General features: G+C 47.9%; 1 protein-coding gene across 1 annotated transcript in view; it reads left to right on the forward strand.

The window, feature by feature from the left end:
* The window catches only part of St14 (ST14 transmembrane serine protease matriptase), a 46,684-nt gene that overhangs the window by 22,354 nt on the left and 10,106 nt on the right, over positions 1-14,224 (forward strand). The window contains exons 5-16 of the mRNA XM_015499049.2: positions 492-649; positions 840-875; positions 1,163-1,403; positions 4,793-4,932; positions 5,268-5,365; positions 7,738-7,847; positions 7,979-8,109; positions 9,501-9,605; positions 10,021-10,131; positions 10,237-10,350; positions 10,662-10,784; positions 11,613-11,799. Of these exons, the coding sequence (XP_015354535.1) occupies positions 492-649; positions 840-875; positions 1,163-1,403; positions 4,793-4,932; positions 5,268-5,365; positions 7,738-7,847; positions 7,979-8,109; positions 9,501-9,605; positions 10,021-10,131; positions 10,237-10,350; positions 10,662-10,784; positions 11,613-11,799 (1,554 nt within the window). The remainder of the gene's footprint in view (positions 1-491; positions 650-839; positions 876-1,162; positions 1,404-4,792; positions 4,933-5,267; positions 5,366-7,737; positions 7,848-7,978; positions 8,110-9,500; positions 9,606-10,020; positions 10,132-10,236; positions 10,351-10,661; positions 10,785-11,612; positions 11,800-14,224) is intronic.

Consider the following 14,224-nt stretch of genomic DNA (forward strand, 5'->3'; position numbering starts at 1 on the left):
AATTTTTTTTTTTTTTTTTTTTTTTTGGAGATGGAGTGTTGCTGTATTGTGCAGGCTGACCTTGAACTCCTGGGCTCAAGTGATCCTCCTGCCTCAGCTTCCCAAGTAGCTGAGACTTTAGGTGTGTGCCACTGTGCTCAGCACCCAAAGTACTTTTTGTTTTGTGTGTTCAGTTGAAACCTCAGGACAGCTGGGTGGCAAGTGGCGGTCTTACCTCCTTTCCCAGAATAGAAAAGTGATTTTGTGTGCCCAAGTTAGGGGCCAAACTCCAATCTAGAATTTTTTTCCCTTCCCTTCTAAACTTGAGCTTACCACAGAATATGTCTCGTTTTGAGAGGAGGATAAGAAGGTAGCGGTGGACACTACAGAAAGTTGGGATGATAGGGCCTCTATATGCACTGAGGTCCCTGTGTTCTGGGAGATTATGGGTCTTCAGAACCTCCTCCGGCCTTGTCTCAGTCCTTGTCTCAGGCTTGACCTTCTCTCCCTAGTGAGGGCAGTGTCATCGCCTACTATTGGTCAGAGTTCAGCATCCCGCAGCACCTGGAGGAGGAGACGGAGCGCATCATGGCCAAGGAGCAAGTGATCTCCTTACCACCCAGATCTCGGGCACTACAGTCCTTTGTGATGACTTCGGTGGTGGCCTTCCGTGAGTCTGGGGCAGGCTAGGAGTGGGCACATGAAGGCCAGCCTGCAGAGGAGTGGAGTTGGGGGGACCCGTGTGCCTGGGGCCCATTGCACTGAAGAGGACTCTTGCTGGGCACCTCCCTTATGATAATAAGGAAGCAGGAATAAGGAAATAGATGCTATGAGTAAATATTCTCCTTCTTGTTCTTTAGCCTCCGACCCCAGAACAATACAGAGGCCCCGGGACAGTGAGTATCATGCTTCTCACCCCTAAAGCTGAGAGAAGGAGGGGTATGGCGAGATGTCCTTTGAGCTAAGGGGGTCCCTAGAAGTCATTGCCAATGGCCAGCACATCCCTCCTCTTTTTCCATTCCCCTCTGAGAAGCCCCCTTCCTTCTCTCTCTCCAGGCCCAGGGCAGCCTTGGAAGTCTCAGAGTGGGGAGGCTAGGCCTGGGGTACACCCCTGCTGGGTCTCTGGGTTGGTCACCCCAGGGGCAGCCCTGGCCCCACCCCATGCCCTCCTTATCTACTGCAGACAAATGCAGTTTTGCCCTGCATGCCCGTGGCAAGGAGCTGACGCGTTTCACCACACCTGGATTCCCCAACAGCCCCTACCCGGCCCGTGCCCGCTGCCAGTGGGCCCTGCGGGGGGATGCCGACTCAGTCCTGAGCCTCACCTTCCGCAGCTTTGATGTTGCACCCTGTGACGTGCAGGGTAGTGACCTGGTCATGGTGTATGACACCCTGAGCCCTGTGGAGCCCCATGCTGTAGTGCGGTGAGTGTCCTAGGGAACTGGGGTGGGGCCATAGGAGCCTGGCAGCTGCAGGGGTCAGCCACTGAACCAACTATAGTGAGGCATTGGGATTCAGTTTATGATTTTGGCCATAGGCCAAACTTGCAGGTAACAGAGGATAGTTGTGGGGTGCTTCTCAGCACAGGCTCCAGTTGGGGAGGGGATCTCAGGTGATTCCTTAGCTTTGGCAAGGTTGAGGAAGGCTCACTGGCCCCTGGATGCCGAATCCAGCATCAGCAGGATGTGCTTCCTAACTGCCAAAAGGAAGGTGAATCTGCCTTGGAAAAATGTAGTTCTTATTATTAATTAGGGATAGTAAAACCCACAGATGAGGAGGCCACCGCCATTGCGGACAGTTCATTATAGTTCCCAACGGGGGGGGGGGGGTCTGCTGTACGTCATGGCCAGCACGCAGAGCCATACAGTGGAGCCCCAGGGTTGTCCAGGAAGCAGAGGGAGAGAGGATGAACTGTGGGTGAGAGCCTTTATCATGGTTTACACAGGAAAGGATGAGTACAGGGTGAACAGGCTTAGGACTGGCTGGTTTCAATCATTATAGCAGGCTCTGGAGCATAGGACTGTCCCTTGCTGTCTGGTACTTGGCCTAGCGCCCAACTTTGAGACTTCCAAACTACCCTTGGCTTAATCACCCCAGGGCCAGGTACCAGACATCAAGGGACAGTCCTATGCTGCAGAACTTACTGTAATGATTGAAACTAGCCAATCCTAAACATGTTTGCTCTGCACTCTTCCTTTCCCATGTAAACCCTCAGTAAAGGCTGTCGCCCACAGTTCGTCTTTACTTTCTCTGCCTCCTGAGTACGATGTGGGAGTTTGATAGTGTGTGGGGTCTGCATAGGAAAAGTGCCGTAGCCAGCAAGTCCTTTACCATTTCTAAGATTGGCAGCTCTTGGAAGGTAGTCTTTCCAGGGTTAGTAAAACCCCCGATGTCAGAGCATCAGAATTATAGAAAATAGCCAGATGCAGTGCCACAGGCCTGTAATCCCACAGGCAGCAGGGTCTCAAGTTTGTGGCTGACCTACGCAACTTAGCAAGACCCTATCTCAACAATGAAAAGGGATGGAGGATGTAGTTCAGTGGTTGAGCACCTCTGGGTTTAATTCCCATTATTGGGGGGAAAAAAGAATTACAGATAATAAAAGGGCATGATTAATACACCTGCTGAGGGAAGCACCAAGGTGCTTGCCCTAGCTGGCTCCATGTCAGGATGGAGCCCACTTCTCATACCTGGGTGAAGGTGGTCAGGTTCACCTGACATTGATCTCTGGAAGTGGGCAGGTGTTTCTTGATTAATGATGGCATTAATTCATTTAATGATGGGTTAAAATTCAGGCCAACCAAGATAGAACCATTTTTTGCCACAGCTCAGCAGTCAGGATTTCTACACATCTTTTCCTACCTCTGTAATTTACTAATTTATGACAAAGAAATACACAACCTCAAGAGAGTAAAAGTAGAAATCATCAATCAAGGAGGGTAAAAGTCACCAATTACCTTACTATCTAAGAGTAGCCATTGTTAAGTTTTGTGTGTGTATGTGTGTGTGCGTGCGTTTGTACTGGAGATTGAACTCAGGGGCACTTAACTATAAGCCACATCCCCAGCCCTTGTTTGTATTTTATTTAAAGACAGGGTCTCGCTGAGTTGCTTAGAGCCTTGCTAAGTTTGCGAGGTTGGCTTTGAATTGGTGATCCTTCTACCTCAGCCTCCTGAGCCACTACAATTACAGATGTTCACCACTGTGCCCGCCCATTGTTAAGTTTTTTTTTTTTTCATAATTTTTCTTTTTTTTTAATTGGTTGTTCAAAACATTACAAAGCTCTTGACATATCATATTTCATACATTAGATTCAAGTGGGTTATGAACTCCCATTTTTACCCCAAATACAGATTGCAGAATCACATCGGTTACACATCCACATTTTTACATAATGCCATATTAGTGACTGTTGTATTCTGCTATCTTGTATTCTGCTACCTTTCCTATCCTCAACTATCCCCCCTCCCCTCCCTTCCCATCTTAAGTTTTTGATGTATATTCTCCTAGACTGTTTGGCTACGTACGTATGTGTATGAGTCTTTAGAAATAGGATTATATTTCTGGCCATTGTGGTGCAACCCTGTAATCCCAGCTACTTAAGAAACTGAGGCAAGAGGACCACAAGTTCCAGGTCAGACTCAGCAACATGTCAGACCCTTTCTCAAAATAAAAAAATAAAAAGTTGGGATGTAGCTCAGTGGCAGAGCACCTCTGGGTTCAATCTCTAGTACTGAAAAAAAAAGAATAAAAGAAATAGGATTATGGTGTACAATAATACAATAGTGTACAATTGGTTTTGTTACCTGTTCTTTCCAAATCAATCTGACCTGGTCATTTATCTTATTTATTTATTTATTTTTATTGGTATCAGGAGTGCTTTACCACTGAGCTACATCCCCAGCCCTTTTAAATATTTTATTTTTAGACAAGGTTTCACTGTGTTGCTTAGGGTCTCACTAAATTGCCGAGGCTGGCCTTGAACTTGTGTTCCTCCTGCCTCAGCCTCCTGAGTTGCTGGGATTACAGGTGCGCACCACCATGCCCAGCCCTAAGTCATTTTTAATGGTTGTATTAGAGGCAGGATGACATGGTCATTGGCACTGTGGGCTCTGAATGCCTTGAGTTTGAATTCCAGCCCTGCTGCTTATTTATTTATTTATTATTTTGTGGTACCGGGTATGGAACCCAGGGCTTTGTGGATGCTAGGCAAGGGTTTTACTACTGAGCCTGTCATTTATTGACTGTGGGATCTTGGGAAAGTTACTGAACCTGTCTGTGTTTTCTATTATCTGTGACATGGGGATAATAGTATTGCTTAGATTTGTGAGTTAGTAGTTATAAAAGCACTAAGGGGCTGGGATTGGGGACCAGTGGCAGAGCATTTGCTCAGCATGTGTGAGGTCCTGGGTTTGAACTCCAGCACTGTAAAATCAACAACGACAGCACTGAGAACTATGCCTGGCGTGTTCTTAATTAGTATTAGTTGTTTTGACTACTGATGTTATAATTTAACACGATTTACTTAATGAATCCTCTGTTAGGCATTTCATTTTTCTCGGGTTTTACTATTTTAAATAAAGATGAGCAGTCTTATCCCTAAGTCCTCACAGTGTTTATTGTTCTTTGTGTGAGGATTGTCCAACTCTTTGGGGAGGGACTTTATTGAGGGTCTTTTGGACCCCACCCTTGGCCTTTTGTGCACCTGTCCAGAGTTAGGAAAGGGGTCCTTGACTCCCCTCTGTGTGGAACTGAGCTGGGTGTGTGACAAGCCTGAATTCTCTCCTAACTTCCTGTCCCTCTGCCCCCACAGGCTGTGTGGCACCTACCCTCCCTCATACAACCTGACCTTCCTCTCCTCCCAGAACGTCTTGCTTGTCACGCTGATAACCAGCACTGAACGGCGGCATCCTGGCTTTGAGGCCACCTTCTTCCAGCTGCCAAAGATGAGCAGTAAGGAAGGGCAGGGGAGGGCAGAAAATGCTCACAGGTGCAGAGGAAGGGGCCGGCCTTAGGGGTGAGCTGAGCCCAGGAGGCCATAGGCTCAACCTTGTGGCTAATAAACTGGGCCCCATCAGCTACAGAGGTTTGGAGCTTGAGCCAAAATGACACTTTGCTGACCACCTGGGTCAGGAGCTATTTTTAAAACAGTCAACTTATGAGCACCTCACGGGAAAGCAACCAGGTGCCCAGGCAGCTGAGGGCCTCAGGTGCTGCCCTTGGGGCATGGTCTCTCTGCCTGCCTAACTGGTGGAGCTGGCCCTCCACCCTCATGCTTTTCTCTTCAGGCTGTGGAGGCTCCTTACGTGAATCCCAGGGGACATTTAGCAGCCCTTACTACCCTGGCCACTACCCGCCCAACATAGACTGCACATGGAACATTGAGGTAGGTGCTATATGTGAAAGGGAAGGTCACGGGGGCGGGGGGGGGGGGGGACCGGCATGCCCCAGGGTGTAAATGGTGAAAGGAGAAGAGAGAAGATGAGCACCTTCAGCAACAGAAGAGTTCACATACTCATGGGTTAGGTGGGGTCTTCCTCTGCTGTACCAAGCTGACTCAGGTCCCAGCTCCTCCCCCATGCTAGGCCTGCTTCTAGGAAGAAAGGGGGTTGAAGTTCTGTGCCTTAGAGGTGCTGTCAGGGTGGTCTCTGGGAATCTGCATGAAACACAGAGAAAAAGTCCTTATCAAGTGGTAGTGAGATAAGAGCATTTTGCCCATTGATAACACTCACTGTATCATCCTGATCATCATCCATCCCTTTTCCTTCTCCAAAAACCTTCTTTAGTAATAGAAAAGCCTTCTTTAGTAATAGAAGATGGTATTCTCCTCTTCTTTGCGGTTTTGCTTTCTGAGGTCTCAGTTACAACAGTCTGAAAATGTTAATTATAAAATTCCAGAAATAAATAATTCATAAGGTTGGAATTGCATGTTGGTCTGATTAGCATGATCAAATCTCATTCTGACCTGAATCATCCTCCTGGGATAGGAATCGTCCCTTTATTCAGCATGTACGCTACCTGGGCATTAGGTACTTAGTAGCCTTCTTGGTTTTCAGATTGACTGCTGTGGTAGCTCTTATCTTCAAGGACCTTTATTTTACTTAATAATGGCCCCAAAGTATAAGAATAGTGATGAAAGCAATTCTTATTTGCCAAAGAGAAACCCTAAAGTGCTTCCTTTAGGTGAAAATGTGAATGTTTTTAATTTAATAAGAAAAATAATATTGTACACTGAGGATGCTGAGTAAAATAAAATCTTCTATCTGTGAAATTAAGAAGGAAAAAGAATTTATATTGTAATTTTTCTATTTTATTAGTTACTGTTATTAATCTCTTACTGTGTTTGATTTATAAATTAAACCTCAGCTGGGCATGGTTGGGCACGCCTATAATCCTAGTAATCATCAGGAGGCTGAGGCAGGAATATTAAAAGTTAAGGCCAGCCTTAGCAATTTAGCAAGGCCCTAAGCAACTTAGTGAGATCCTGTCTCAAAATAAAAAATAAAAAGCACTGGGTATGTGGCAGAGTGGTAAAGTGCTGGGTTCAGTCCTCAGTACCAAAAAACAAACAAATACGCAAACAAAAAAATATTCGGGTACATATACACAATGAAATACTAGTCAGCCATAAAAAAGAATGAAATCTTGTTGGCAACATAGATGCAACTGGAGACCATTATGTTAAATGAAATAAGTCAGGCACAGAAAGACAAGCACCACATGAGCTCACTCACTTGGGGTTTTAAAACAGTTGATCTCAACTGAGTTTGGTGGTGTACTCCTGCAATCATAGTAACTTGGGAGGCTGAGGCAGGAGGATTGCAAGTCTGAGGCCAGCCTTAGCAATTTAGTGAGGGCTTAAGCAACTTAGGAAGACCCTGTCTCAAAATAAAAAAAGGGCTGGGAATGTGGCTCAGTGATTAAATGCCCTGGGTTCAGTCACTGAATTTCATAGAAGTTGAGAATAGAATAGTGGTTACCAAAGACTGGGGTGAGCAGTGGGAGGGAGGAATAGGGAAAGACAGGAGCAAGCAACTCTGGTATACTGTTGCACAGTATGGTGACTACAGAATAACGTATTGTACATTTCAAAAAAGCTAGAAGGAAGGATTTTTTTTTTTTTTTTTTTGTACCAGGGGTTGAACTCAGAGGCACTTGGTCACTGAGCTACATTCCCAGTGCTATTTGTATTTTATTTAGAGACAGGGTCTCACTGAGTTTCTAAGCACCTCACTGTTGCTGAGGTTGCCTTTGAACTCGTGATCCTTCCGCCTCAGCCTCCCAAGCTGCCAGGATTACAGGTGTGCACCACCATGCCTGGCGAGGAAAGAATTTTGAAAGTTTTCACCATAAAGAAATAATCAGTGTTCAAAGAGATACATATGTTTAACCTGATTGAAATATTAGTGTATACATACATCAAACATTATATGGTTTTCCCCATTAATATGTACAATTTTAGTATTTTTGTGTATCTGCTTTAAAAAAACTCTAAAAAATAAAAATTGGGGGGAAAAAGAGAGAGAGAGAGAGAAGCACCTCTAATAGGTATGTATTGGAAAAACCATGGTATATAGGTACTATCTCGGTTGTCAGGCATCCACTGAAGTCTTGGGACTTGTCCCCTGTAGATAAGGGCACTACTGTAGTGTGTCCCTGCTTCATGCTGTTCCATGCCCACCTGCCCACCAGCCATGTGACATCCTGGGGTTCAGGGAAGAGGAAAAGAACTCAGAGTCCAAAGCATTCTCTCTCCAGGTACCCAAAAATAAGAATGTAAAGGTGCGCTTCAAAATCTTCTACCTGGTGGAACCCAACTTGCCGCTGGGCACTTGCCCCAAGGACTACGTGGAGATCAATGGGGAGAAGTGAGCTCCTGGGGATTGGGACCGCCAGGCCTTGGCACTGGAGGTGGGGAGGGGGCAGGGGTCCTGTGCATGCCCAGTGTCCTGGCTTCATGCTGAGCTGTCTCTCCCTCACACTCATGCCTCTCCTCTAGGTACTGTGGAGAGAGGTCCCAGTTTGTTGTTAGCAGCAATAGCAACAAAATCACAGTTCGCTTCCACTCGGATCAGTCCTACACTGACATGGGGTTCCTAGCTGAATACCTCTCCTATGACTCTAGTGACCGTGAGTAAATTCTACTGCAGCAGGGGCCTGGTTGGTTAGAGGGATTCACACAGGATGCACTGTTTGTTCTATATATTATCAGCATTGTGCTTTTCCTGATTCAAAGATAACTAGAAATGTAAGATGCATATCACTCTAGTAGCTTTTTGAGGAAAGAATTTTATTTCAGATGCAGTTATTATAAAAGACTGACAGCAAATGTAGGTTCACACCATGCCCTTCAGGGTTGCATCCCAGCACGATGTATCTGGAGCCTGAGGATTCTCCTCTCTTGTCTTCCTGGGGCTATCTGTCCCTTCGGTTCAACATCACTGTGACTTTTCTTATCTATGCTTGTCTTTATGGCTGTTGAGCACTTTTAGGATAAATATCAAATTTTTGAAGCACATTAGAAAATAACCCTTGGCTGTGTGAATAGCAATTGGTTGATGCACACAATACAGATTGAGTCTCCATTATCTGAAATGCTTGGGACCAGAGTGTTTTCGATTTCAGATTTTGGATTTTGGAATATTTGCATATGTGCAATGAGATATCTTGGGGAGTATGTGAATTTAGTGCTTAGACTAAGTTCATTTATATTTTACATATACCTTGTACACATAGTGTATTTGGTACACCTATTTTTTTGACTATAATCTGTCACACAAGTTCAGGTGTGTCATTATGTTGGAGCTCAAAAATTTGGAATTTTGGAGCACTTTGAGTTTTGGATTTTGGACCTGTAGTTTTAAATTTCAACACTGCATCATAGAATAACCTTTCAGAAGACATCTTTGCTCTACTAAGGAACCCACGTTTAAGTTAAAATTCAACTGCATGACTTACCAAAAGTGTAATTAGATGAGCCAAGTACCTTTGATCCAAAGACATACTTGTGACCAAAGCATATGTGTGCAGGGCCAGTGACAACAGTCTCCTCACATCTTTGTCCTCTGCTTGATGACCCCAATTGTCAAACACCTCCCAGTTTCAGAGACAGTGAAATATGAACAGTTCCCTAGCATGAAGGAAATAGGTGATGTCATTAACCCTTGGGCGAGGACATGCACATCATCCATGTACTGAGCCTCTGCTGCCCCTGTAGCAGGCGGGAGCCTGGTGCTCAGAGGCATGAGGGTACAGCAGCACTGCTAATGCAGCCCCCTCCTTCCACTTTGCCTCGAGCTGCTGGCGTTCGTCACTGGTAGTCAGGAGGAGCTTGGCCAGCCCTGCCCTGCACCGGCTGCTGCTGTAGGAACCCCCTTCGCCATAGTTTGGTGGGCCTGGGTGACCCTGAGTGCCTACCTGACTTCCCTGTTTGCAGGCTGGGTCTTCCATGTGGCTGTGAGGTTGGCGTTGAGGGCGGGAGGTTGGGACCACAGACCTCGGACCTGCTTTGTTCCCTACAGCTTGCCCTGGGATGTTCACGTGCAAAACTGGGAGGTGCATTCAGAGGAACATGCGCTGCGATGGCTGGGCTGACTGCACTGACTACAGTGACGAGTTACACTGCAGTGAGTCACGCTGGGAAACTGGAATGTCCCCTCCTGCCCTCATTGTGCCCCATGGCTCCTGCTGGCTGCCCCTTGTGGCAAGAAGGCCCGAGGTGGTGGGAATTTGTACTTATGTTCTGCTGCCCTCCCTCCCTCTGGGTGCAGAGACATCTGGCCCCTTTCCCTCCCGCTGCTGTCTGCAACTCCTGGCTGCTGGTGAAGCAGGCGATGGAGTGTTTTGAAAGTGCTGAGGTCAGCTCCTTAGCTGGTGGAGCAGGCATGCCCCAGGCCAGCTCTCCAGATGGGAAGTGGTTCCCTGGCCGCTCTGATTGTCCAGGCTTCCCTGGGGGAAGTCGTGAGTGATGAGGCTGCCACCAAGAAGACCAGGATCACAACCGAACCTTGCAGCTGATTTCTGCCTCTTGCCTCACTCCAGCATGCAACGCCACCCACCAATTTACCTGCAAGAACAACTTCTGCAAGCCCTTGTTCTGGGTCTGTGACAGCGTGAATGACTGTGGGGACAACAGCGATGAGCAGGGGTGCAGTAAGTATCCTGGGGCAGGTGGCCATCTGGACTTCCCTGCAGCTGCCTGCTTGGCCTGGGCAGAAGGGCATGTCAGGCCATCATTAAGGAGTTGTTCTTCCCCAGGTTGTTCCGCTGGGACCTTCCAGTGTGCCAATGGGAAGTGCCTCCCACAGAGCCAGCGGTGCAACGGGAAGGACAACTGTGGGGATGGATCTGACGAGATCTCGTGTGACAGTGGTGAGACCTGGCTCTGCCTTCCTACAGGGATGCGGACATTTCTTCCTGGTGTATCTGCACTAGGAACACACTACTGTGCAGCGTGCCCAGAGATTAGTAGATAAACCTGTTAAGAATGATAAGAAAGAGCATCAGTTGGGGGAGAATCTTTTAGAAGGTAGAGAACATGGGTGTGATGGTTGGGGCCAGCCTGGGGGAGGGGTGGAAGGTAGATGGATCATGAGATGCTTCTGAGGGCTTCTGGCACTGACTCTGGCTTATAGTTATGGGCTGCAGAGGAGCTGATTCCCATCTGTGTCCTCCTTGAACAGCGAGCGTCGTCACTTGCACTGAACACACCTATCGCTGCCACAATGGGCTCTGCCTGAGCAAGGGCAGCCCTGAGTGTGACGGAAAGAAGGACTGTAGTGATGGCTCCGATGAAAAGGACTGTGGTAAGCAGAGCTTCTGTGTCTGGTTAGGCAGGCTGTTCACTGTGCAAGGTACCCACAAAAGGGTGCACCCATAGGTGGAAATCCTGCCAGCACCTTGCTCACCTAGGTCTGTGCCCAGAAAGCTGGTGCATTTGACTGGAGCAAAGATGCTGTACCGTAGCCTAGCTCTGGTTCTGGAGAAAGGCCCAGGCAGGCAGCACATTGGTACCTCTGTGGCACAGCTGGGGTGCTAGCAGAGGTGCTGGGGCTGGTGCCTGCTCTGTAGATGGAGCCACTGGTGAGTGGCTTGGAGAGGAGTCCTTAGCTCCTCTGAGTACCAGACAGGGTTTCCCCCACCGGCCCATATGTTAACTTGCAGCCCCTGTGTGTTGCTGAAACAGGGGTTCAGTTTGGGCAGAGTTATAGTTCTGTGCCTTCCTGTCAGGCCTCGGCTCTTCCCTCTCGGCAGTCAACAAGAATATTTAGGCAAATGACATCCGAATTGAGTCTAAGCAAACCAGCAGGTGTCTCAAGACCCTTAGTGCATTTGTGCAGGATAGAGGAGCTGGGAGCGTGGGGGTGAGAGGAAGGGGAAAGTGGACCACAGAGGGTGCCTGAAGCTCAGAGTGCTGAGGTCAGCTTCCTTAGCTAGTGGAGCAGGCATGCCCCAGGCCAGCTCTCCAGATGGGAAGTGGTTCCCTGGTGGCTCTAGAGAGTCCCTCATGCCACCTGTGCTCCAGCACTGCTGTGCAGGCCAGAGCCAGAGGTGATTCCCCTTGGAGTGGGGAGTCTGGCTATTCCCTTGTGGTTGGGTGGCCCACCATCTTTGGTTCTCTGTTCTGTCTCCAGACTGTGGGCTGCGGTCATTCAGCAAACAGGCTCGGGTCGTTGGGGGCACAAATGCAGACCAGGGTGAGTGGCCCTGGCAGGTGAGCCTCCACAGCCAGGGCCAAGGCCACGTGTGCGGGGCTTCGCTCATCTCTCCAAACTGGCTGGTCTCTGCAGCCCACTGTTTTATGGATGACAGAGATTTCAGGTAGGTCTCTGGGTGGGTGATGAGGTCCCCTGTGCCTATGAGTCATGCCAGGGTGGGCTGTCACTAGGATAGGGTGGTGGAGAGTGGCAGTTATCTAGCAACAGAGCTTATTAACAGTGCTAATAAAAACTCACTTTTATTAGGTACTCTCTCAGTCAAATACTTTCTGTGCCACCCCTAGTGGGGCCGATCTGTTTATATCTCTACTTTATAGAAACAGACTCAGAAAGGTAAGGGCATTTGGTCAAGGTTGCACAGCTATGTGGCAAAACCAAACTTGAGCTCAAGTGTGTTGATTCCAAAGCCTTTTTGGTTAATGTCTGTATTGCATGGTTCCCCGGAATTGGTTAAAGAAGAGTCTTGGTTTTTCAATCCTGCTCTGGTTTGCAAGTGACCTTAGGCAAGTTATTCAAACTTCTTAGGCCTGGGGTTCTTCATGGATAATATGATGCTGTTAGTTCTCATTCTTAGAGTTGTGAGAATTAAATATTATATTGTCCTTGGTACATAGTGCTATGCCTGTCACATAGTAGGTGCAGGCTGTTATACTCGAATTCAGGATCCCCAAAAGACCACCAGAGACCCAAGATCGATGTAAGCAGCAAAGAGGTGTTTATTGCGAGCTAGCTTGGTCCTCCGCGCACACACAGCAACTGGTGACGCTGAGAGGCCCCAAGCCCAGGGTTTGCAGCAGTTTTATACATTCTTTGGAGAAGGCAGGGACCCCCACATACATAATAGCATCTCTTAGCAAATCATCACACACCACCGGAAAATCAAATAACAACTCTAAAACATGATTAGCACATTCACTGGCGGGAACAAGTTGGGTAAGAGTGATTGGTTACTACAAGAGGGGGATTCATTTGAACTGATTGGTTTAAGCCAAGAGGGGTGTTCGTGCTGAACTACATGGTTTCCCAACACGTTATCAACCACCATAAACTACTGGGAGGGTCATCTGGCATCCCAGGTATTTCCCTGTCTCATGCTGATTGGTGGCTGCTAGGGGGTTGCTATGGATCCCCACCTAGCCTGACTGAGTCAGGGACACCTGGCCAGCAGATCTCTCCTGTTATTTGTAGATAAACAACTCAGCAGGGTGGGAATATGCCTAGGAGTGCTCTGTGGGTCTTTCCAAGGACAAAGGTGATATCCCTTCCTTGGACAGGCTTTGCTCTGAGGTAGAGGCTGGTTTTTCAAGGCCTGGAAGAAGAGCCACATTCGTGTTCCAAGGCTAGGTGGGCAGGCACCAGAGTCTAGGAGGCCAGAGAATTTGCAGGAGTTGACTAGGTATGGGGCTGGGGTTATTGGGATCTTGCTCCTGGCCTGTGCAGGTTGTCTGGCCATTGGCCACAGGAAGGAGTCTAAGGGGATAGCTTGCTCTGTGGGCCTTCTAGGGGATTGTACCTTGCTGCCAACTGCAAGCTCTTCTGCAGTAGGCAGCCCGGGGACAGGCAACCCAGGCTGCCTTGACCTTTTATGGAGAGGAGAGATGGGGCCCACAGCAGGAAGGCAGCCAAAGGCACAGGTGTGTGTGGTGTGGGTGATGGAGGCAGCAAATGGCTGGAGGGAGCCGGGCTGGCTCATTTTCCCCTGGGCCTCTCTAGATTGTCGCCATCCAGCCTCATCCAGGCCCATCCAACCTGAGCCAGTTCTTCTTTCTTGTTTTGTCATACTGAGCTCCACCCTGGGCAGGAAGGATTTTTTTTCTTAGTGGGGTTTTAAGAACTTATTTAAGAATTTTTAAAAATAAACTTTTTATTTCAAATTGTAAAAGTGTTATGGATTTCTCATGTACCCTTTACCCAGGGCCCCTCCACGTTAGCATGTGTGTTTATACTCAGAAACTAACACTGGTCCGTTCCAAGTAATTAAACTCCAGATTTCACTAACCAAGTTTCATGCTAATGTCCTTTCTGCTCAGGAGCCAGCCCAGGCAGGCAAGCGTCTCCTTACCCTGTCTCTAGGACGGGAGTGTCTCGGTCCCCCTTGCCCTGTCTCTAGGATGGGAGTGTCTCAGTCCTGTCCTTGCCAGTGCCAAGGCCATGTGCTGTGTGGAAAGTCCTCCTGTGAGTTAGTCTGATGTTTTTCTCATGACCGGACTGGAGTTAGGAACATTTGGAAAGAATGTCACATCATTTCAGCAGATAAATGACATGTGGTAGTCAGCTTTTTGTCACCGTGACTAAAATACCCAACGAGAACAACTTAGAAAAAGAAAGATTTATTTTGGCTCAACAACTCAGAGGATTCAGTCCATGGTTGACTGGCTCCAAGGCAAAAATTTCATGGCTGAAGGGCGTGGCAGAGGAAGGCTACTCAGTTCCTGGCTATCAGGAAGGAGAGAGAGAGAGAGAGAGAGAGAGAGAGACATACACACACACACACACACACACACACACACACAGAGAAAAGGATCAAG

Source organism: Marmota marmota, unplaced genomic scaffold (genome assembly GCF_001458135.2).
Source record: "Marmota marmota marmota unplaced genomic scaffold, marMar, whole genome shotgun sequence".
Taxonomy (NCBI): Eukaryota; Metazoa; Chordata; class Mammalia; order Rodentia; family Sciuridae; genus Marmota; species Marmota marmota.